The 23,540-nt window shown below is 39.5% G+C and overlaps 1 protein-coding gene across 5 annotated transcripts; it reads left to right on the forward strand.

The window, feature by feature from the left end:
- Window positions 1-6: 6 nt before the first annotated feature.
- Window positions 7-21,046, forward strand: add3b (adducin 3 (gamma) b). Of its 5 annotated transcripts, XM_028603232.1 has the most exons (16): window positions 7-60; window positions 206-391; window positions 7,019-7,256; window positions 8,270-8,414; window positions 9,136-9,287; window positions 9,905-9,985; window positions 11,352-11,501; window positions 11,800-11,943; window positions 12,695-12,793; window positions 14,135-14,308; window positions 15,583-15,843; window positions 16,038-16,154; window positions 16,661-16,750; window positions 16,970-17,093; window positions 19,064-19,156; window positions 19,322-21,046. In XM_028603232.1, the coding sequence occupies exons 3-16, from the start codon at window positions 7,056-7,058 to the stop codon at window positions 19,564-19,566; spliced, it is 2,076 nt and encodes a 691-aa protein (XP_028459033.1). In that variant the 5' UTR covers window positions 7-60; window positions 206-391; window positions 7,019-7,055; the 3' UTR covers window positions 19,567-21,046. The 5 variants fall into 5 exon arrangements, with proteins under 5 accessions (XP_028459033.1, XP_028459036.1, XP_028459035.1 ...); XM_028603235.1 differs by having other exon boundaries at window positions 9-391; window positions 19,064-19,147; window positions 19,319-21,046; XM_028603234.1 differs by having other exon boundaries at window positions 9-391; window positions 19,067-19,156.
- Window positions 21,047-23,540: the final 2,494 nt, after the last annotated feature.

A 23,540-nucleotide genomic window follows, 5' to 3' on the forward strand; every position in this document is an offset into this window, starting at 1 on the left:
TTTGCAGAGGAAAAATATGCCTGACAGGAGACTGCTGCAGTTTTAGATACAGATTTGCAAGTAATTCCTGCTTATTAAAACATGTAGTATTACCTTCAATACTAAGCTTGTCCCTCCCATTTTTTCCCATCCAGTCCAGTCCCATCTTAAAGCTTGGTATCCAGAACCTCCTCTGACAAGTTTCCTTGCTTTCCTGTGAGAATAGGCAGCCGCCGTCACAGAAGAGCCGAGGGAGTTCAGGAGATCAGAGGCAAAGCAGCAGTTGCCTTTCTTCTGGGAAACCAGATGACCCTCTTCAAAGTGATAATGTAAACAGCTAGCAACTGCTGGAACCGTGGGAGTTTGAAGAAAACCTGAAGAATTATCCTGCAGGATAAAAACTACCATCACCGTAAGTTGTATTCTTTTTACATTTTTACCCATTGTAGCTGGCGTTCGTTGGAGCTAAGAACAAAGCACATTTTGTGATCTGTGGGCTTTGAAGCTTTGGGAGAGTAAGAGGTTATTTTCAATGCGCTGATAGCAGATAAAGGACAGTTTATGTGATACATGTTTTTGTGAAACAATTTACAAAACATCAAGACATGGTGTATATGGTTTCTGCACGTTAACTTTTTTGCGTTAAGATTTAATTACTTTTACAGCATTCTATAGCTTTAACATTGTTGTAGATCTTCATTGCTAAACAGGCCTGTCTGCATCTGCAATGTCAACTCCAGCTGCAGAGGCTTCAAACAGCTGCTTTCAATTAATGTCACCCTGTAGAAACATTACTCTGAACAAGCATTTGTTGACTTTAGATGTGGGGCTGAGGCAGAAACAGGATTTCATAATATGTGTGCCTGGTGATGTGAGTTATAGACAGCCATAAAACTGAAAAGGCAGGTCGTGACCCAAACCCTTTCACCCATGCAATGGATTGTTCCTGTTCAAATTTTTACACAGTTTTCATTTTATAAATATTACGTTAGATAAAGTTTTTTATCAGCTTCTTGCCCAGTGAATTTCATAATAATTGGCATTCTGTTACTCCACTAAATTTGGGCATTTTTTGGTTTGTAGTAAATGTCAGGTTTTTGAATAAATGTTAGTGGTTTACCGAAATTTTACAGAATTACTAAATTGAAAATCAACCCTTAATTTTCCCAAGAGTGTTGGTTGTGACAACATACGAGGGATCTGTTAGCCAGACCGCTACTACAGCCCTGAGTTAAAGTGAGCCACACACTAACCACTAGATCTCCAACATGGAGGCCATCCAAAGACAACCACAGTAGGGACTACAGCCACCTCATCCACTTAGATAAACAAAGTCTGCAATGTATGTGTGTGTGTGTGTGTGTGTGTGTGTGTGTGTGTGTGTGTGTGTGTGTGTGCGTGTGTGATTACGTGCATGACGTGTGTGCCGATGTGGTTCTACACCCAAAAGCTGTGAAGGCACCGATCCAACTGTAACAATGTCAATTGTTTCAAGTTAAAAGTGTGCTCTGTTGTTGCCACCCACCCTGCTATGGGAGTGTAGCAGGACCATTTTTAATAAGTTGTGCAGAGATATATTCTGTGTGAAGTTATGAAGTAACAATGGTATTGTTTTGTAGCAGGAATAAAAAACTCTTCTCTCTCCAACCTTACTGATGCAAGAGCTTTGTGTGCAAGTCTGGCTTAATGCAAATGTGCATTTTAATGTACAGTATTCCAAGAAAACTACTGTAGGGAAGTTCTTGTTTCCAGTCAAAGACATGCATCTACATCCCTCTCAGTAACCTTTGATTGTGATTTGGAAATAGACCATTCCCAGGAGTTTGACTTTATGGACATTTACATAATGCTCTGATCTGTTATTTAAATCCAAATGTCCATTAAGTTAGACAGTGCCTTTCATAAACACCAAGAGACAGATATATACACAGGTAGATCAAAAACATTTACTCTCTGTGAGCATTTAGAGAGAATGGTAGGCATGTCAAATGTGGTGTAAAACTCTTTGTGGTCCATGATCACATTCAGGTATTGAGGGTGGTGGTGAAATGATTCAAAATCATTTAAATATTTGGATCTGGAAACAAAATCTAAGCTTCCTAGATCGGTATCATTTTGCTTGTTCTCAGAGGAAGGGTCAGATTGAGTTGATAAAAAAGGTCCCCAGCAATGGCCAAAGTATAACTACCACAAATGGTTATCAGGAAGATGGGTGGCAAAACTCTGAACGGTTATGGCCAATATTTCAAAGATGTCGGTAGTTGGAAGGGAAACAGTTGTAAATTCAATCTTCTAGGAGATCAATACATAATGGCTTTGGTTAATGAGGGAATACAATGACTCTTTCCCTTGTGCTCTAATTACAAGGAAGAACAATCAGTCAAGGAGGCAGAATAACTAGTGTTATATTTGCTTCTCCTCATTGTATTTCCATGAACTGGTAGAGGGCTCCTTTTTTTTACGCATTTTGCAGATAACAGCCTCTTGTCTGTAAACCATTCACTCTTCACCTAATTCAGCCTCAGGCAAGAGACAGCATAAGCATCAGTTACTATGGCAACTATGCTGGGAACAGGCCTGAGACAAAGATGTCATTTTTTTTCCCCCCTCCACATCAATCGTGATAAAAATTTACATCTGCTGCTCTGAATGTTGCAGTACTTTCTGAGTGGTCCCAATAAACCTTGATGATGATTTTGTCTGCCTATATTCATATATTGTTCCCAATAACAAAGATCCACTAAAAGCAGGCTCTGGTGCATTATTCTTGTCCTGCAGTACTTTGGTGTCATCTGTGGTACCTGCTACAATCCGAATTTAGACCATCATCCGTCAGCTTGAAGATGAGACTGCAGATTCCAAAGAAAGAGACAAGCTGTTTCTTTTTATTCCTCAGAATTTAACAGCTGTACGAGATTTAACTGAGCTGTAAGAGTTGATTTGAGTAAGTCATTGTAATAATATCCACTGAACCAAACACTGTCACCTAAACTCTGCTTTGATATAGTCCAGTATTAATAATACAAATCACCAGTTATAATGGGTTGACATTATTATTAATGAGCTGAGAATAAAACAGCCCAAAGCTATCAAAGGATCATGGGAAAAAATGAGGCATGAAAAATAATGAAATGCTGTTTGAGTTTTGCATAGAGCTTGCAATACTTTCTGTGCCAACATCACAATTACTGTGGATCAACTGGTAGATTAAAGCAAGTATATAGAAAAGTAAATAAAGTAACACATTTAAAGAGGAAATTCAACAGTTTGACACACAAAGATTAGTTTAGTTTGTGAAAACTGAAGGAGCTTTTGTCAAATGAACCCAGATGATGTCATTGTGATGCCATCAGGATGATCTCACATTGGGCATGGAGACAACTAATTTATAACCTCTACAAAGTCAGCTTTTCAAGCTGGGAGGACTTTGAAAGACCTGCATGTTTACCAGGCTGGGAGGGTTGCATTATGGGACATGTAGGATCCAGCATTTGTGGAGTCTAAAACCCTAAAAGTCCCCCAACTTTACAGAAGTACAATACTAAATCACTGGAGTAAAATGTATATTCAGTGACACAATTAATGATATTTAAAATCATATTTTAAAGTTAAATCATTAATTGCTTTTAATGGTCCTGTTTTCCACTGTTGAATAATTTCAGAACTTTCTACTTATTTGCCATTTACAATTCACGCACACCCATACATAAATAATACTTTACCAATTTGAAACGTTGACAACAGTGCCGACCATATCTTGAGCAATCAGCTCAGTGGCCTCCTCTACATTCTCCCTATCCTGAACAGTCCATAGGCTATATCGTGTATCTGCCAAACAACAAATATCAGAGATTCGGAGAAACTACACACAAGCACAAGCCTCGGTGCCGTTATAAACCTTACCTCAAACCCATGAGCAGTAGAGATGAGACCAAACTATGAGAGAGAGAATTTGCAGGTCAAATGTGGCTTTATGCATCCCTACTTTCTCAGTACATGCTCTGCCTGCCACAGTGCCAGTCTTCTTTCTTAAACTCAACCAAAGTTCAACAACAACATGGTACTGGTTATTATTCTTTGTACTGATGTCTTCCTCTCAGGTTTGGCTGTGGATCCAGGCAACGTTTGTGTGCATGTGAAGGTTATTTGAGAAGTTATTTGGGAGGTTATAGTTATAATAATAATCCTTTATTTATCCAGGTAAGTTGATTGAGAACAAATTCTCATTTGCAACAACAACCTGTAGTCCTAGTATGCATGTCTTTATGGTGGGAAGAAACCGGAGCAAACCCACGGAGAACATATAAACTCCACACAGAAAGGCCCAGAACGACCTGGACTCAAACCCAGAACCTTCTTGCTGTGAGGTAGAAGTGCTAACCACTGAGCCACTGTGCTGTTGGTTTGTGACAAGACAATGGTGGGCTTTTATCTGTGGCCATCATTAACCTGAGCAGTAATCTGTGTGAATGAGACGTTGACTAATAACATCTGACATTTGGTCAATGCTTCCAAGATAGACTGCCATCGCTGAAAAGTTCAAATAGTCAGCAAGAATGCGTGGGCTGGCGTGTGGGAGGATGTGGTGTGTGTGTTTAGTGCCTATGTGTGTGCAGACATTTAAGCTTGTACGTGGTTTCGTTGGGAGCTCTGCCAGAAAACAGGGAGGCAGGGTTTCAGGGTTTGAGGGTTCACACAGCTCTGGAGTGAGAAAGTTCTGTTTTTCATTACATCAACCAATATGTCCACATATCTGCTCCGCCTCCCAGACTCCACTCTGTTTCCTGGCATTGTTATGTCAGTCAGTGATCCAATCCTTCTCTCTCTTACTTCTTAAATCTTGATATTTGTGTGGGTGTGTCTGATTGTGTGTGATTAAAGGGGTAATAACTCTGAGAGCTGGTGCTGAAAAAATGAGAGATTCCAGAGTTGCCTTCACTATTTGAATTTTGCTACTAAAACTAACTCTCTGGAGAGACTGGCCAGCACAGCAGAAAAGAGTTGAGAGGTGTAAAGAAGAGAGAAGGGATCCCTGCTCTCTTAGCGGGATAACTCTGTACAGTTTCACATTTGCTTTAATATTATTTCCTGTGCACAGTAAGAGAGCAAAATTAATTCACTTGAAGAAAAGCAGCATGCAAGTATTTTCTCAAACCTAGCATGAGGCTCCATTAGCAGACCTGTGTTATTATCGCTATATTATCATTAGATTATGTGCTATATGACTTCCATGAAAGCATAGACAGCAGATTCAGTGATGATCATTTTACTGTTCTGAGCGACCAAGTGGTGGATAAATATATGTCACCTAGTGAATTAATTCAAATAACAAATAGTAGGCTAATGTATGTGGCACATGAAAATGATCAGAATACACTAAGGTTGCAGATGTGGGATTAAGTATAATTTGAATAAAATAATCAGAAATGGTATAGTCTTTCCTCCTAGAGAGAACATCTGTGTTTCATTGCTTTCTGAGAGCAAACATCCTATATTTTGGAAAACCTTTTTTTTTCTAGTGGAGGCACTCGCTTTTGAGGAAAGCACTTGTTCTGGCTTTGAAGTGCTATGTTTTGTTATGGCTAGGCCATATAGAGCTATGATAAAATCTCTACTGAGGGGCTGTGGTAACCTATGGTGGTAACACACGAGCCTGCCAGTTATTTATGAAATGAAGTGGTAGGCTACGACATAATGAATCACACATACAGAAACACAGAAAGACGAAAAATCCCAAACTCTGCTTTAAACTGTAGCAACTTATAATAAGGTTCAAGAATACCACACTAGTTAAATAAAGTCGCTAAACTAGAGCGACGGCGTGGTTGTAAAGAAGAGCCTGAAAAGCTGAACTGATCCTGTGTGGCCATCCCTTTGTCCCGCTGCATACATAAGGCCTATAGTGGGTGGATAAGTGAAGTCACATGGTCACTTTTCCTTTTTCCCACACAAACACACCCACATCCTCCTCCATGCAGCCCCACTCTTCACTCTTCTTCATCTCACTACTCACCCGCAGCAGGCAGTCTGCTCCGTCTGGATACTGTAGCTGCACCAAGTTGCGCTCTTTCCCACCATGTAGCTATCCGAATAGGGAATAACATCCGTCTGGTTTATTCACATTTCTGCAGCCTCTGTCGGAGAAGTTCAACATCACATCGCCCGGAGTCAGTTAATTTACGAACTGAGCACTTTGTTACAGGTAATTTTCAACTTACAGTAACAGTTTTGTCCTCGTGGGTTTGTGTTCGCTTTGTTTTCATGGAGCTTGTACAAGTCTCAAAGTGTAGCTTCGGCTAATATATAACCCTCCCGCGTTACTTTTCGTAGTATAAATTGTTAAAAGTTGTAATGTGACGCCATGCATCGCGTGCTCTCGATAACAGGCTGCTACTAAACCCGCAGTAAAAGTTTACATTCGGTTTGGTGTAGAGCAACGGTTTAATTTGCAGGCCTAATGTAATGTAGCCCTGGCTGAATCTCCTGTATCCCTCCACCCCCACATCCAGGTACCACAGCAGCACTAAAGGTGCTAACTGCTATTCAAGATGGCCAATTTACATGAGGCCTACCTTTGTTTACTATTGACAATGCTTTATAGCTTCTGGCTGAACGATAGAAGTGTCTGCTTTCATCTCACACTTTATGAGTTGGCCTCCATGTGTGTAGAGAAGAAAGAGAGAGAGAGAGACAGTGAACTTTTCCGACCCACAAAGTAATAGAAAATAAGTTCTTGTGAGAATAAGAGGTGTTGGGTCTTTGAGTGTAAGACTTTCACATTTATTGTTGTGTTATTGAACTGTACTTCTCTAAAAGTACCTTCATTATGTTCACAGCAGCATCCTTTTTGCACATCAACAGCTTTGTACTCACAAAGCGGCATCCATCATATAACAATGTCCTCATCACTTTTGTCTCCATCTCTGTAATTACATGAGTCACCACAGCACCCATACAGTATCTTTTCTGTTAAAACAATACCCATTGCCTTGACAGCCTGGATGTAAAGTAAGCTCTGATGTTTCATCCTCTCTTACAGATTACAGAGGAAGAGCAGGAGGTTGTTTAGCAAAGACATGAGTCTGGTGGAGCTGAGGCAGACGGCGGGGTCTCTCACCCTGTCCCTGTCCAGCAACAACCCCAAGGAGCGCTACTTCGACCGCATGGACGAGAGTGACCCAGAGTACCTCCGCGGCAGGAATATGTCGCCAGACCTGAGGCAGGACTTCAACATGATGGAGCAGAAGAAGAGGGTCACCCAGATCCTGCAGAGTCCGGTATGTAGCCCACAGCAACGTATAAGTGCCCTCCTACACACAAGCATTCAGTGTGTATGAGTAATAAAAAAAAGCTGTCCTTTTAATGCCGGAGAGGCATTCCGTACCTTCACTCAAGACTGACTGAAATGCATTGTTTTTTCTTGTTTATGTAAAGATCAATTCATACACTCTGCTTGGCTCAAATATGAGATTAGCTGTGTGTTTACGCTGCAGCTATAATTAAATCTGGTACTGTGGCAGATAAACTTCCATTTGTATGTGTGTTTACATACTGACATATCAGTTTCATCTCGTTGGTGTTTTACCAGTGTTATTACATGTGTACTAAGAATAGGCTGCATATTCTAATACATTTCTTACATACTTAATATAGACAATATCTGCATTGTAAGCTACAGCTGATGGTCGGGCAAAACAAGCAATTTAAATGGACATTTTCACTATTTTCAGACACTTAATAGCTTAAACCATGAACCGATAATGAAAATATGTTGTTGTAGCTCGAATTGTAGCATTTCAGTCTGCACCCATATACAGTAGCAGCTATTATATCAGAAACAGAGCAGTGCAGTCTGGTCCAATGAAGTATAAGGGTGCTCCTTGTATCATAGAAGTGCAGAGAAATTAGACGAGCCCACACTCATCTGTGATTGCATAACAAGCCCAACAAGTGGAGCTCATCTTGTCACCATGGGAACCGTGGTGGGATGAAGCAGAATGCTGGAGCTTAGCTGCAGCACAGAGGAAAAAAAGTGCTGTTTCAAGACTCACAGATTGATTGTGAGGTTTAATGTGATCCCCCTGCTTCTAGTCGAGGCCTTTTCACAGACATACAAAGAGGTTTCTAGTGGTCTTTGGTGATTTGATTTGTGTACAGATGTAATAAGCATGCTGTGCTCCCTGGCATCCTGAGGTGTTGGCATAAGGTTAAGGTTAGGTTGTGTATAAAGTGTTGCTAGGTTAATGGAGCTTTACCATAAAAAGTCTTTTTCGATTTTTTTTGTCTACAGGTGTTTAAAGATGAGTTGGAAGGCCTGATTCATGACCAGATGACAAAGGGCAACAACCCTACAGGTCTCCTGGCTCTGAGACAGATTGCTGACCTAGTCATGGCCAACACCTTGGGAGGGGCTGGCTCCCTGACTTCGCCAATCAGTGAGTAGCAGTGTGTCTTAGTGTGTGTGTGTGTGTGTGTGTGTGTGTGTGTGTGTGAGCATATCCATCTATTTCCCTTCGGGCCTGATTATCATTCACTGTGTTTACTCTGTGTGCATTATGCAGGCTGAATGTCTTTATTGTCTGAGGCTGAATTGTCAGACTCTTGTGACACTGAACAACCCTGAAACAGCAGAAAAGGCAGAAAGCTGTTGACAGCATTCTTCATTGACAGTTTTCTATTAAGTAGCCCTCATGACCAGTCTTGGTCATGAATTACAGCAGTTTGCGATGCTAATTATGTTAGCCTTTCCTCTTGGCTTTAAGTTTCTGTGGAGGTCACAGAGAACTCAAAACGCTCAATTTGAAAAAGTTTGACTATCAAAACCGTAAGTTTGGGAAACATCTACATCGCTGTAGGAAATGGCTATGAGGTCGCATAGGCAGATCTGCTCTTTTAAAAAACTAAAGTGGCTGTGAAAGATAGGGTCCTGTATCATTAAATGCCCTTAAATGGTGTTACAGCCCGAAATACACTTTGGTTTCTCGTTCGGAATTCTGAGAAAGGCCTTTTTTAAGCTTCAGCTGTAGAGACTCTGTGGCATGTTTTAACTTTATGTGGAAGCAAACCGTGTAAACAACCTTGTAGATGTTTGAAAAATTGCAAATTTATGTTGTTAATGCATCACCAAGTTACTGATGATGTTATGTCTTGTGGCAGGCGTTGGGATGGTGACTCCTGTCAATGACTTGTATAGCATTGAGTCTCCCTCCTTTGCCAAAGGGGAGAAACAGAGTCGCTGCAGGCTGGCCAGCCTCTACAGGCTTATTGACATCTTCAGCTGGGCTCGTTTTACAAGCTCCTACATTACTGTGAGTACAACTTCACAACTTCTTGCTGCTCCAGTGCACCTCTGTTTATGTATGCTGCACAAGGTTTGTGTATCTTTATGTGTGCCTCATGTTCTTTGGATACTGAGAGGCTTAATGGGGAATACCTCATTATTTTCAGAGCCCATATATTATTTATGGTTTGGAAAAGTCAGATTTGTGAATATTTACAGCTCCCCAACAGCAAGAACTCATAGTGAAATATGTGATGAACACCTGCGATGTTGAGATATAAAGCTCAGATTTTCCCCAAAGACAAGGCCTAGAAAGTACTTCTTATCAACCCACACAATGATTTGAGTTTTTCAGAATGACGAGAGATTTCCTTTGTGGTTTAGAGTTTCCTGTACCCTTGACTCTGTGAAAAGGGTTTCCCTGCTCTGAGTAGCTGTTAACCCCACTTAAAGAACTTTTTTTAGAGTAGAGTATTTGGTTTCCTGTGACACTGACAATAATTAATTTATAGGGAGAAAAATAGCAAACACTGTTTATACACCGTCGTATCATCACAGACAATTCAGAATGTCTGTCTCGTGTTATTGATTTCATTTTAACCTAGATAACTGTTGGATTTTAATAATGTGTTAATTTTGTTTCAGGTGCGTGTCAATAAAGAGCAGGATCATGTGCTTATTAGTCCACAAGGTCTGTCTTTTGCTGAGGTGACGGCAGCAAATTTGGTAAGCATAATGGTTTTGTTGCTATTTTTCAATCATGAGTGCAGACTGCTTTGTCATGGACGTTCATCATGCATTAGGCAAAATTTGGAACACAATTTCCATATTTTGTTGAAATCTAAATGTATGCCATTGACAATCCATTGAATGAATACACTCCTATTTTAAAATTAAAGAAAGGAATATGTTGTGTAAATGCAGTAAGAATTTTTTATTTATTTTTTTATTTTAATGGGAATGGTCAGATCCATCTGATGGTAATACTGGATGTGTGTTTTCAACATATGTTATGTCTGCCAGACCTGTTTCTACTAGAGTTCCTACAGGTTTCTAGTTTTATCCAACAGTAAACTACAGTGCTCAAATACCATTAGTCTCTCTCTCGATTCAAAATACGTAACAATAGCGTGTGATGTCATTTGTCTCCAAAAAATAAGTCTTTAGTCCTACCAAAGAAAAAAAAAACGTTGTATGGAAGAACATATTAACTGCCATCTGCTCAGATTCCAATTGGACTCTTGCTTTATTAAATGTAAGCACCACTGAAAGGTAAATCAACTTCAGCCTATACAGAATATGGTAATTATACAAAAACAGTGCTAGCAACATCAACTGTAAAAGATTTACTTGTATACAGTATGTAGTTTGATTTTGAATTAGGTCATTTACAATGAACTAGAAAGTGATTTATATTTATAAAAAATGTAGGATATTTAAAATGAATTTATGTCTTGATTGTTGATAAAAATGTAGGATGTGTAAATATTTGAGTATCAGTGTTTGCTGTGTTAACAACTGCATCAACATAGATGCTAGTGCAGTGTCATGTTTATAGAAGGTAGATGACGAAGAAGTAATTTTGCCTTAAATGCACTCTGTGGAGTATTTGACTACTAGTAGTGCTATGGAGCAATGTTTTACGAGTGGATCCTTGCTTTACTAGTATGTCATGCATTCCCACAAGGACACACACAAGCATGTGGATGTCGCGATACACATACACATAGTAATGCACCAGCAAAAGGCCTGAAGTAGGAGAATGCTAGCTAGCTAGCAAACATGGGTGTAAACGATGGAGGTTCCAAAACATGAAAAAATGGCTTTGCAAATGTTTTACAAAAGAAATACATTCAACACTGTTTTAGGCCTCAAGGATAGACACAATGCGTTTTTGTTAGTAATTAATGAATGCACACCAAAGCTTTGTATGTTTACAAGAAAACTCCACCAGTACCAGGTACCAGCCTTTAATGGTTAAATCATACTGAATGTAATTATCTACATGTTTAGTATTTAAAAATATTATTCTGGCATCTTCTGAAATAACAATGAGTCAAAGATGGTTCTTCTTTTTCTCTGCCACGTGTAGGTGAAAGTGAACATAATTGGTGAGGTGGTGGACCAGGGTTCTACAGATCTGGGCATCGACCACTTTGGGTTTGCTCCTCATTCCGCCATTTACTCAATGCGCCCTGATGTGAGATGTATCATCCACATACATACCCCCGCTACAGCAGCTGTAAGTACGCTCCAGGCCGATATTAAATGAGCTTCATCTTAGTCAAAGCATAAAAGCTGTTGCTAAATACTTATTTTGCACCAGCAAAAAAGACTGAATTCAAAGCAGCCCCCTGCTACTTATTTTAGATGCCTGTAACACGCTTTTACCATTTCCTTTGAAGTGTGGCTTTCAAATGCACAGCACATGCTGAACATTGCTGTGTAAAGTTTTATTTGTGCCTGACAGCAAAAAAAAAGGGCCTCTATTTATATGTTGGTGCGTCACAGTCTTACTTGCTTTTATACCATGTTAACAGGTGTCCTCGATGAAATGTGGAATCCTGCCCATATCCCAGGAGGCTTTGCTTCTGGGAGACGTGAGCTCCTTTGGTTACCATGGAAGCCTGGGTAATAAAGAGGAGAAGGTGGAGTTTCAGAAAGCTCTGGGCCCTACTGCCAAGGTACTGTCAAACCAAGGGACTCCATTAGTGACTCACTCACTTTCTCATGGGTTAGAGCAGGCTTTCAACTACAGGCTAGAAGTCATGAGTTATTACATTATACTGTGTGCACCACTGGTTGTATGTGAGGTTATTTGTACCTTGATTAGTAAATGTAAATTAATTAACTGAAGTATGTTACACAAATGTACTAAAATGTAAAATGTAACACCTTTTTGTTTTGCTTACCAACTTCAACCAGGAGCATTTTGTCTAAAACTGATCATTTACTTCAGCGTTTTAGCACTTTCTAACACATATTAGAAACACCTTTTAATAGAATAGTTTAAAATGTATATGTATATATCATTTGATTGGTATGTTGTTGTTGTTGTTTTTTTACACACTGGAATATTTAATTGTAGGATAATAATTTCCATGACCTGCTGAATGTCTGTGTGTTCACATTAAGAATAGAAAAAAACACCTGTTTAGAACAGTGATATCTGAGCTTCTCTGGAAAAGAAATCTGGATTTATTTTAAACGCGTTGACCTTTTTCTCAAATTAAGCTTTGGCCACATTTAATATGATCAGCCGACACTGAAACATTTTAGAAAATATGGAAAAGGATAATAGGTCTCCTTTAATGTAATTAATGTACATTAGCATATCTGGATATGCTATTGTATTAGCTTAGCTGGATTTGTTTAGGGTTTCATGGTGATAATGGTGGGCCATCATGCTGCTCAAATCTTTCCTGCGTTTTTCAGATGATGATCCTCAGGAACCATGGGCTGCTTGCTTTGGGTGAAACAGTAGAAGAGGCTTTTCACTACGTGTACCACTCACAGCAAGCTTGTGAAATCCAGGTATAAAAAGCTCAATTTCTATTCTTGATATTACCACTTCATGGTAATGACATGTACATGCACCATTCAGGTCAGAGCAGTTTGTAAGCTTCAGTGAGTATGTTTACATGCACACCAATATTTCACCATTATTCCGAATATGACAATATTCCAAATTTGATTCAGGTCATGTAAACAGCATATTACGAATAAGGCCTTTAGCATTTTTCGATGAAGACGTGGGATATTATTTGGGTTTTAGAGGCATTCTTTAGACATATATACAGTGCATTCAGATATGCGTCTCTATCGGGGGTTTTACCGCAGTTTTCGGCCACAGTTTACGGCCTGTTTACAGCCTGTTTACGGCTTACGGTCAGCTCTGTGTGTTGCTATGATTGTTGTACACAAACCAATAGGCCAACAGTTCAGTAGTCCAGCTGCAGTAGAGATGCATGCTCAAAAGAAAAGAAACACAGCTACTTTTAAACATTATGAAAGACTTGAATATCAGCAAGTTTTTAGATATGTGCAAACATCGCAACGCCGATCTTTTCAAGGAGGTTGAAGGAATGAAAGAGGATCGCTATGCTCCAACAAGTCCACCACCAAACTTTAAAAAGAAAATCCTGTTTTGCACGGCTACATGTAAACAGGAATATTAGACTATTCACTTTCATTAGCTATGTAAACAGCTTAGTCGGAATATTGTCTTTTTCGGAATAAAGGCAAAAACTGGAATATTATGTACATGTAAACGTAGTCAGTGTGGCCATGATGCACTTTTCCACATTTATGAGCTAACTTCATGTGTATAAAATGTATATAATCTTTCACATTTCACCTTTCACAATATTTTTCATTTCTTCTACGAAAGAGTCAGACTCGGTTGCAAATAGCAAAGTATTACTGCAGTGCCTGAAATGGAAGCACAGCAAATGTCTAAAATACAGAATGTTTGAACAAAGCTAAGTCAAATATGTGCTAGAGAGCACTTTGCACAGTCAGAACCCTGCAGTGTTTCTGAGAAACTCCTGTTGCTTTGTGTCGTGGAGGCAGTTGGGATTGTTTTCTCATCATCCTGCTGTGTCTGGACTGTATTTGTTTTTCGATTGTTTTTGCCGCATGTTGACAGCCCAGCATATAATCACAATTATTTTGAAATGTACATCCTACTGTATCTTGGAAGAGAAAAAAACTTTAGTCTGAAACTAATGTTCCCTCTCTAAGTACGTTTTGACAGTGCAGCATTTTAATTAATGCATTAGGGAAAACCGTCAGTAAATTTGCACATAATCAAGATTTGGCTTGTGACTCCAAAAGTAAAAATTGTGTATACCAGAATAAGTTGCCTTTGTTTAGGTGAATGCTTTGAGGTGTTCAGGTGGCGTGGACAGCCTCGTGCTGCTGGACAGAGAAAAGTTTAAACCCCTGACCCAGGGAGTGGCCGCGGCCGGGTGGGTGATGGACAACGAGGTCAAGTGGAAAGTGGGCGAGGCCGAGCTCGAGTCCCTAATGAGGATGCTGGACAACCTGGTAAGTGAACCCTGACCTGTGCTTTTTACCCATGATGCTTTTAGTTTCCTGTCTCAGCCGCTTCCTTCGGGAAGTGTCTGATTAGAAAACACAATGAAACTAGATAGGTTTTTTTGTTAATCTAATCTGAAAAAAAGATTTGTGTAATTGGATCATAGTGTTTTATGATAGCTGTCAATGTGGGAACATTTGTTCACTACAATTACAGATACTCATGTAATTATTGTCAGACCATGTTTTTTTTTTTTTGGTCTGTAGCTAACATGCTGTCTGCTGGTCTTGTTTCATTTAAACCCCGCTCTTCTAACCACACTGCTAATGACCAGCCCCTGACATGTTCTGTCTGTTTGAGTGTCAGTCTTGCCAACAACTGTGGCTGGAGTGGGCTGCAGCTGTGTTAGCTCTGTGTGATCATAGCCCGCCCACCCCTCTCGATCATAGCTTCCAGATGGTGAGGCGTGCTGTGGGCAGTCGCGGCCACACACACACCACCACACGATAGTGTAAGGTCTCCAGTGTACTCAATTTGGAAATCGGATTTGGCGTTTTCTCCAAGACTTTTGAATATGGCGCTGGGGGCAAATGCCAGTACATTCACTGCAGCAACAACAACAACAACAGGAGTGCCAACAGAGTGCGTTGAACGCGATGAATATCTCTATGCATGTTTAACTTGGATTAGTAGTATGTCTTCCCTAACTGAAAGGAGGTAACAGATACAGGTTCTTTCTACTATTGTTCATAACAATGTATATGCTAATCATGCCTATACCTAAAAAAGTGCTACTAATCATTCCAACATTTGGAAACTGTGCTTTGGGTGGCAGTGAACAATACTGTGAATAAATGATGGCCTGCTCGCACTGTGGTGATCAAAGCTCAAAGCAGGGATCATTTCCAGTGGCAAACTTGCCATATTGCCTGCGAGAAAATGCCAGTTTTGATTGTAGTGTTGTACTGCCCGCTTCAGACTGCACTCTGAGTGTTCCCATCGTTTTTTTAGTTGTCTCGTCTTTGATGTATTGTTAACAACACGCTGCTTTAAAGATAAAAGTTTTATCTTTTCCCTCTGAAACTGGGCAGAGCTGCAAAAAAGCTGTTTGTATATACAGCACACTTAAATATTTAGAAGCATTGTGTAAGTGGATCTTGGGTGGCCTGTGCATCCTTTGAATTTTGTATCTTTAGCGGTCTCTTATTTAATGGGTCTGGCAAAATAAAAACTGTTCAGTAAGTATGTTAGAATAATGTTTCCTCTCTGTGTGATCTTCTAGGGATACAGAACAGGCTACTCTTATAGGAACCCCATCGTCCGTGAAAAACCCCGCTCTAAGAACGACGTAGAGATCCCTGCCACGGTGTCAGCGGTGCCACCGGAGGACAGTGAGCTGGGTCTGCGTAGCCCCTTTAAGTTTATGGCGCAGAAACAGCAGAGAGAAAGGACTCGGTGGCTCAACTCACCCAACAGCTACTTGAGGGTCAATGTTCCTGAACATTCGCCCAGCGGGGATGTCAGCCCCAGGACCAAGACCATGGTGTGTTGATTTTCATGTCAAACTTTAACAAGAAATGCAATAATCTTGCTCTTACTGTTTTCTCTGGAGGAAATAGTGATGTGGTTAGCTGCCATTCCTTTGTATTAGCCTGCCCTCTTGTGGCCAGTTTGATAAATACAGGTTTTAAATCTTTAAGTTCTTTCCCCAATTTTTTTACTTTTTCTTTTTCTAAGTGGATGAAGTCTTCACAGCCAGGCAATAGCATCGGCACACCAATAAAGATCGAGGACCCCAACCAGTTTGTCCCACTCAACACTGATCCCACAGAAGTTTTGGATAAGAGGAACCGGGTCAGTTGAAACCGAATTCAGTTGAATTCTCAACACCAAAGCACAAAGACTTAATTTCATTTATTCTTATTGCCTGTATTAAATCATGATTAGAGCTGTTATTTTAAAAACACACCTGTTTTTTAAGATAAAAAAGAGACTTGATGCTGACCAATATGTTCTGACAAGTAGGACTACAACTAACATTTTCTTCATGGATTAATCTGCTATTTATTTTCTCGATTAATTCCACAGCCCGCTGTTGTATTCAACCAAATGTCGAAAACCCCTATATCATTTTGTTTACTGTCATATATGACAAAGAAAAGCAACAAATCCTTAAGTTTGAGGTGCTGGAACCAGCGAATGTTTAGCTTCTAGTTGATTTTCAAAATTGTTGCCAATAATTGTTTTGGCGACCAACTAAACTTATAATCGCAGGTGTAGTATGGCATTAAGATACTGTATGTAATGTCAAAGATTCGAGGACCAAGTGTAATATGATTTTGTTGGATAAATGTGTTCAGATAAAAGAACAGCACAGAGGTGACCTGATGACTTCTGGACCAAAGTCTCAGTTACTAGCAGGCATTGTTGTGGACACCATAAAAGGCCCAGTGAGTATATTTACCATTTGTAAAAGTTATAGTCACAGGTGTAACCACACTGCATGATATAGAATGTGTCACTATTTATTTTTCTCAATTGCTTAAGCACATTTTCAAAACACCAGTGGTTGATGTGACAAAGGAGCAAAAACTTCTGTTCACTGAAAAATGCATTACACCAGGTGTTTTTTGTCTTTTAACGTCTTTCTATTTTCTTCTGTCAATTAGGCTTTCATCATTGAGGACGAGGAGCAGACTCGCTCTCTGCCCCCCAACCCTTTCAATGAGCTCACAGAGACGGTGCTTGAGGAATACAAGAGCATGGTAGAAAGAAAGCAACAAGGCCAAGAAGGTAGTCAAACTGTTTCTTTACCATTACAAAGCCTTACAGTGCACCATTGCTCATTAGAGGCACAGAAAACCTCTACTTAATTGAATCCTACTTGGGTTTACACAAGCTCATATCTGACATCATCTCATGTAGATTATAAGTGTATGATGTTTTGAAGTTAATCCTATGCGGTCACAGAGGTCATGAATGAAATTGAGATGAGAGACAAAGCTAATCTCGCGGTTTAGCAGCAATCTCTGATGTCACCAAGCAAGGCCAACAAGAAATAGTTCAAATGAAAAGTTAAGGACCCATTAAATGCAGAGTTCTGAGGAATTATGAAATCAAATTGAACTCCTTGACTTGACTTTGAAATTAAGAAAGACGCATTAGACTTTATTGCATGAATTTGAAATTACTTGATGTCTTGATGATTATTTGAGTGTGATGCTAATATTGCAGTTATATATCGTGAGCTTAGAATTATAAGGTTCTATCTCCACTTTTGCCCGAAATTGAGTTTTTGACATAATCTGATCCCTTAGGTGTTTATTAATGCCTGTGTGGTGTTATTTTTGTAAAAAAATATTTTCTTAGTTAGTTATTAATAAAATAAAAAGGTCCCATCTCACAAAATAGCTGGGATGTAAAAACTTTGATGCTCAATATCTCAGAACTACCCTAAACGGAGATAGAACCTTATAATTCTAAGCTCACGATATGTTGCAACAGTTGGCTGTACTCATTTCAGCCACATGAAAGCAGTCTAATTAGTGCTTAGTCCAGGCAGTTAATTAGTCCAGTCAGAGCCCTTGGTTCCTGCCTGGAGGAAATGTTGGAACTACATTCACTGAAATGAGGATATTCCTGCAAAAATGCTTGCAGGAGAAAAATGGCTTCACTCTTCCCTGAGTTGTGAAGTCAGCTCACAGGGATGGTGAGAGATGTGCTGCAAAGACGTCGGTCTTGTCACACTACTCATGTCCTGGTTATGACTCCAGACAGGGAAGAAATGTGTGTGCAGGAGGGAAACATATCTACAGCTGCTTTGTAATAGAGTAGCACCTTTATTTTTCTTTGTCTTGGAACACATCAGTTAATAGAGATTTATAAAATGTAGCAACCTTGTGTAAACCAGCCTAGTGTTCAATGTGCTTTGTTCTAGATCCATGCTAGTGGTATGGATCTTACACCTTTTCCCTAGCGCCATCATGAGGTGTTGAATGAAATGTCTTGATGGACTGCCATGAAATTTAGTCCAGACATTCATGTCCCCTTCTGGATCAACTGTAATCACTTTGGTGATCCCTTAACTGTTCATCTTGTGGCATCATCATGTCAAAAACTTAATTTGTCTGGTACTTTGGTATATGACAAAATATATTTAAAAATAATATTTGCCTAAGCCTCAGCTGCACTGTGTTTAGTGCTGATTGGCATGCTGACTTTAACATTTAGCTTAAAGCACCGATGTGCCAAAGTGAAAAAAAATACCATTCTGAGCGATATTAATTTGTTCATCTAGAACAGCTCACTCACATGAACATACCGGCTATAATGAATAGGGGTGGGAATCACCAGAGGCCTCACGATACGATATCATCCCGATTCTTATGTCACGTTACGATATTATTGCGATTTTAAACATATTGCAATATTCCGCGATATATTGCAATGTATTACCTTTTTTCCAACTTCAGATTTTTCCCCAATTTCAAATGATGTCCCGAAAGGACAATTTTGTCAACATCTGTTGTATCTAAAAAGATACATTTCTCTGTTTGTTCATCTCACTTCAATTTTATTGGTGCAAAATGTGATTGTCAAGCAGACAAACTGACCAACACATATATCATAAAAGATCGATACTTGGCGTCTGTGTATCGATACAGTATTGCCACGAAAAATATCGCGATACTATGCTGTATCGATTTTTTCCCCCACCCCTAATAATGAATGACTACCTCCTGATGACTTTAATTCTTTCACAGAAGATGATGATGCCACTGATGCAGATGAGATGACAACATTTGATGGCTCTACTATCTCCCTCTCCCTCTCTCCCATAATGACGCCAGCTAAAGGTAATCACCAGCTAGTCAATAAGCATTAAACTGATTATTATTTGAAATTGTTAGCAGTAGCTGCTTGTTTGTTTGTGCTGTTTTGCTTGTGTCACATGTAAAAAGCACTGCAATGCATTTCTTATCCAAATCCTTCCTCACTGACTTGGTTTCATCTTTTGACAGACAAAATACCCAATGGGAAAGACTACTTGGAAGAGACAGATGAGGATCTGAGCATGGAGGTATCCAAGCTGAGCGTGAGCACTTCGGAAACGGTGGAAATCTCCATTACATCTAAGACGGGGGAGGCTCAGACCCCGGAGAGCAAAACCAAGTCCCCTAAGAAAAAGAAAAAGAAGTTCCGCACACCGTCATTCTTGAGAAAGAGCAAGAAACACAAGGATGAGAAAGTAAAAACAGAAGCCTGAGGGCATTTACTGTAAATAACAATTAGTGTTTTGCTAGGAAAAAAAACATCTGAATTGCTTTTTTAATTTTCGGCTTGTTGAAGGGAGGTGAAATGAGAGAAAAGACTATCTTTTATTCAGTCTCCCAGGACTGTGTTGTTTTTACACATCTTCCTTCCCTCATTCACAGCTATTATTTCATGTGAAGGTTTTTCCAAGATGTGCCAGAAGATGGTAATATGGAAGTTTTTTCCCCCATGAGAATTTGTGATTGACCGCTCCTGAAGGGCTCAGTAAAATGAAATCAAATGAAAAGTAAACGCAAAATTGCATATCCGTGGTTGTTATTACCCATATTGTTTATGGGGTTTTAAAAATGCTATCAAAGGTTATGAAAACATCAGATTACAGTTACGTATTTGTGATTTTTTTGCACAAGTTCATTGTTGAATGTATATTGAAAGCTAAGAAAATTGTTTTAACAATTAAAAAATGTCACAATCACACTAGTAGTGTAACAGTGGCTGAACATATTCAGATGATACGACATTCAGCCGAAGGAGTACGATTTGTATCTGAATGTATTCATAGGGATACTATCTTGTAATATATGTTGGTTCATATTATAGGTATGACAATATAGTGTTTGATAGTTACATAAATGATTTGATAGTCTTTACATATTCAATTTGCATACTAACTCTTATACTAAACATGCTGTGATTGATAATTCAGAAATAATTCATATTGTTTTTACATTTATGTCAGAGGTATTGTTCCCATGGTTGCTGCTTTATTGTAATTGTGACAAGGAATTGACTGTGACTAACAGAAAGAGCCCAGCAAAGTTATGGTTCTTCCATATTGATGTTTATGAGTTTGACTTTTACAGAATTGACAGAAAATCACTGCTCGTTTGAACGTCGACAATGAAAGTGCCAAGCCTGAATCACAGAAAGTTTAAAGTGATGGATGTTTTGATTTGTTTTGTCAGTTGATGGCAATATGCTGTGGTAAAGCTTGTCTTCATAACCACTGTTAGAGTTTGATATAAAGTATATTAGAGGATCATATATTTACATCCCAGTCAATAATGTGAATGATTTGTTTTGACCCAAAGGGAGTGAACTCTTTGCCTTTGTAAATAGTCTGTTTTTGTGAAGTTCCTTTGTTATGCTAAACCAAATGTTAAACAATGAAACTTAGAAATGTGACAGTACAATCTAATAACACTATTTTAACACTTCTTTTATCCTATTTTTTATTCACCTTAATTAAGCTCCTTATTTAGTGAACATGCACAGCGCATTGTGTTTACAAATTGTATTACTTATGTAATTTGTGTGCCTAGTGCTTGTATTTCCCCGCATTGTTTACATTGGTATTTTGTGTCACCTGTTTCCTTCATGGTGCTTTACATTACAGTCACCTTCCCTCTAAGTCAGTCCTTTTAAAATTGCCTTCCACCTGAAGTAATAAAAGCTTGGATATGTTTCCATAACTGTTTTATTGCTCTCTTGCCTATTGGCTGAAAGGTATGTGACATTATCCTTTCTTATCTTTACTCAAATACTGTTTTAAATATGAAGGGATCTTTATGTTGTTTGATAATTATGCATTTATTTCAGTATGGTGTGGTGTGAAACTCCAGCTAACTATAACACCTCAAGTATGAAATAAGGCTTTCTAGAAAACTTTACACAGCCTCCCCTTTTAAAAAATAAAAAAAACAGCGTCCCCCTAAAACAATGCACGCTGTTCAGTAATAATTGACCGTGTGAAGCTGTATAATCAGTCTTCAGCCATTATATGAATAGCCGTTGTCATGGTAATCCACTGAGAGGGGGCTGTGGAGACAAAGAGGGGATTTGTTGTCTCCAACAGGTGTTCATGTTGGGGGAGTGACAGGTTCTATACCTACACCACCCCCAACCTACACACACCTCTCCTAGGAGACGACATACAGACAAGAAGATGAGGTCAAAAGCTAGTGCATTTAATTGAACATAACAAACAACCAAATAAAAAAAAAAAAAAAAAATATATATATATATATATATATATATATATATATATTTTGAAGTAAGATCTTATTAAGAATCTTATGCTAACAAAAAAGATTGCTAGTTAATAAGAATAAATTGCTCTGGAATTAGTTTTATCTAATCAATGGGAATGATGAACAGGCTTTTTCTTGACTTTTGTCCTTTTTCTTACATAAAATGCATGACCACTACCAGGCTCCAAACTAGTTATCTGAACAATCCCTTACAATGTATGGATGACAGGGCTTAGCACTGAGCTCTTCCGTGTCCTGAGAGTGCTGCGGAGAGGACAGAGCAGGTGACACACGTCTGGCTGCTTGAGTGTCCTTCTGCTGTGACCTCAGGGCAAAGTGCACCTATTGTTTTAGAACAACAGGGGACTGCTGCTGCACAATGCTTCATCTGAGACTATAGACCACCAGCATACAGGATGATGGCATCAGATCGATAAATAGAGAGATAGCTCCTGATAAAAGATATATTTTCCCTTTCAACAACATCCCATATGCCTTATACTCCCTGCTGTGGGAGACCAGTGTTGGATATTTGGCACATTCTTTCATAAACACACATGCACACACACACACACACACACACACACACACACACACACACCGGTACCGTGTGACTTTGCCTCCTCTGTGACAGCCGAGCCACTGGTGTAATCCTCGGGCTTTTCAGATTACTCCAGTTGGGGTTACATTCTACACCAACCTACAGCCTATCAGTGTGCAGCTCGCACAGTTGGTCAGCCTGCACACAAGCCTAACAGCACAGATGAGCCTTTTCCTGGTGTGAGCCTTTCCATGTCAGTTTTCCACCCCCCTCCCACATTTGCATTGGTGTTATGTGGAAGATGCTCTGGTAACAAGACCCTTAATCAAATGGGGAAAAGCATAGTTAGCGGATAAAGTATTCCTAAAACAGGGCTGTATTTGTTGGGATTTTATAAGAAACCATTTCATCTTTCCACAAATTTAGCCTGTTTTTGCCACTAAAGAGTGCGACTCTGTTTCCGATATCAGGACTGCCTGTGTGTGTGTCAGGCCTTGTCAGGCATGCAGCTGAAATAGACTCCATGGGAGGGTGTACTCTCTCACAGGCGTCCGTTACAGGCCTGGCCACATCTGCAGCGGGCCAGCCATCTGCACCCATTGTCTCAGAGGCACAACACAGCCCTGCACGCATGGCTAGCCTCGTAAAGGCAGGCCCTTTCCCCTCTGTCCTCCTCCATCCCTCACGGTGTGGGAAAGAAATGACTTCTTAATCAGTCAAAAGGGGCAGCAGAAGTGGGGAATCAAACTAGAAGTAAAACAAATTACAAGGTTAGTTTTTCCACTTTCACTATCGTGTAAGTTCTGTTGTCCACTGAACTGAAGCAGCCCTTGTTCATTCTGACATTAACTCACTTTATTACTTGCTTGTTATCTCTACGTGAGTTTAGATTGTTTTAGAACTGGAGAACTATACAACACACCCAGAGGAGCTTAGGGGAAAACAAGAGACTTTTGGAAAGGCAAAGATAGGTGAAACAATGGTATTATCGAAGGCAAATAACCTCAAACTACCTCTAAAATCATATGAATGTATTGCATTCACACCCAGGGGAAATCTCCTGATGCTCCTAACAGTGAGGAGTAAGCAAATCCCCTTAACGTACCACATCAGGCACCAACCCTTTCCCTGTCTCTGCTATCCAGGTTGCACTATTGATTAGACCTGCTACTGTCTACTGATGCTTTTCACTTTTAAAGTCTGTTCACATACAATCAGAAGAACTGGGTGCACGTGAAAGGCAGCTCTTATTTGTCAAAAATTATAAGTATGTTTCAAGTGAAATAAAGCAGTTGTTATAAATGAAAGCTGGCACTTTTTTTGTGTTACTTGTTACTCTCCTGCAGTATTGATAATGAGGATTTATTATGGCACAGTTGACAATGAATGCAATGT

This window comes from Perca flavescens, chromosome 17, assembly GCF_004354835.1.
Source record: "Perca flavescens isolate YP-PL-M2 chromosome 17, PFLA_1.0, whole genome shotgun sequence".
NCBI lineage: Eukaryota > Metazoa > Chordata > Actinopteri > Perciformes > Percidae > Perca > Perca flavescens.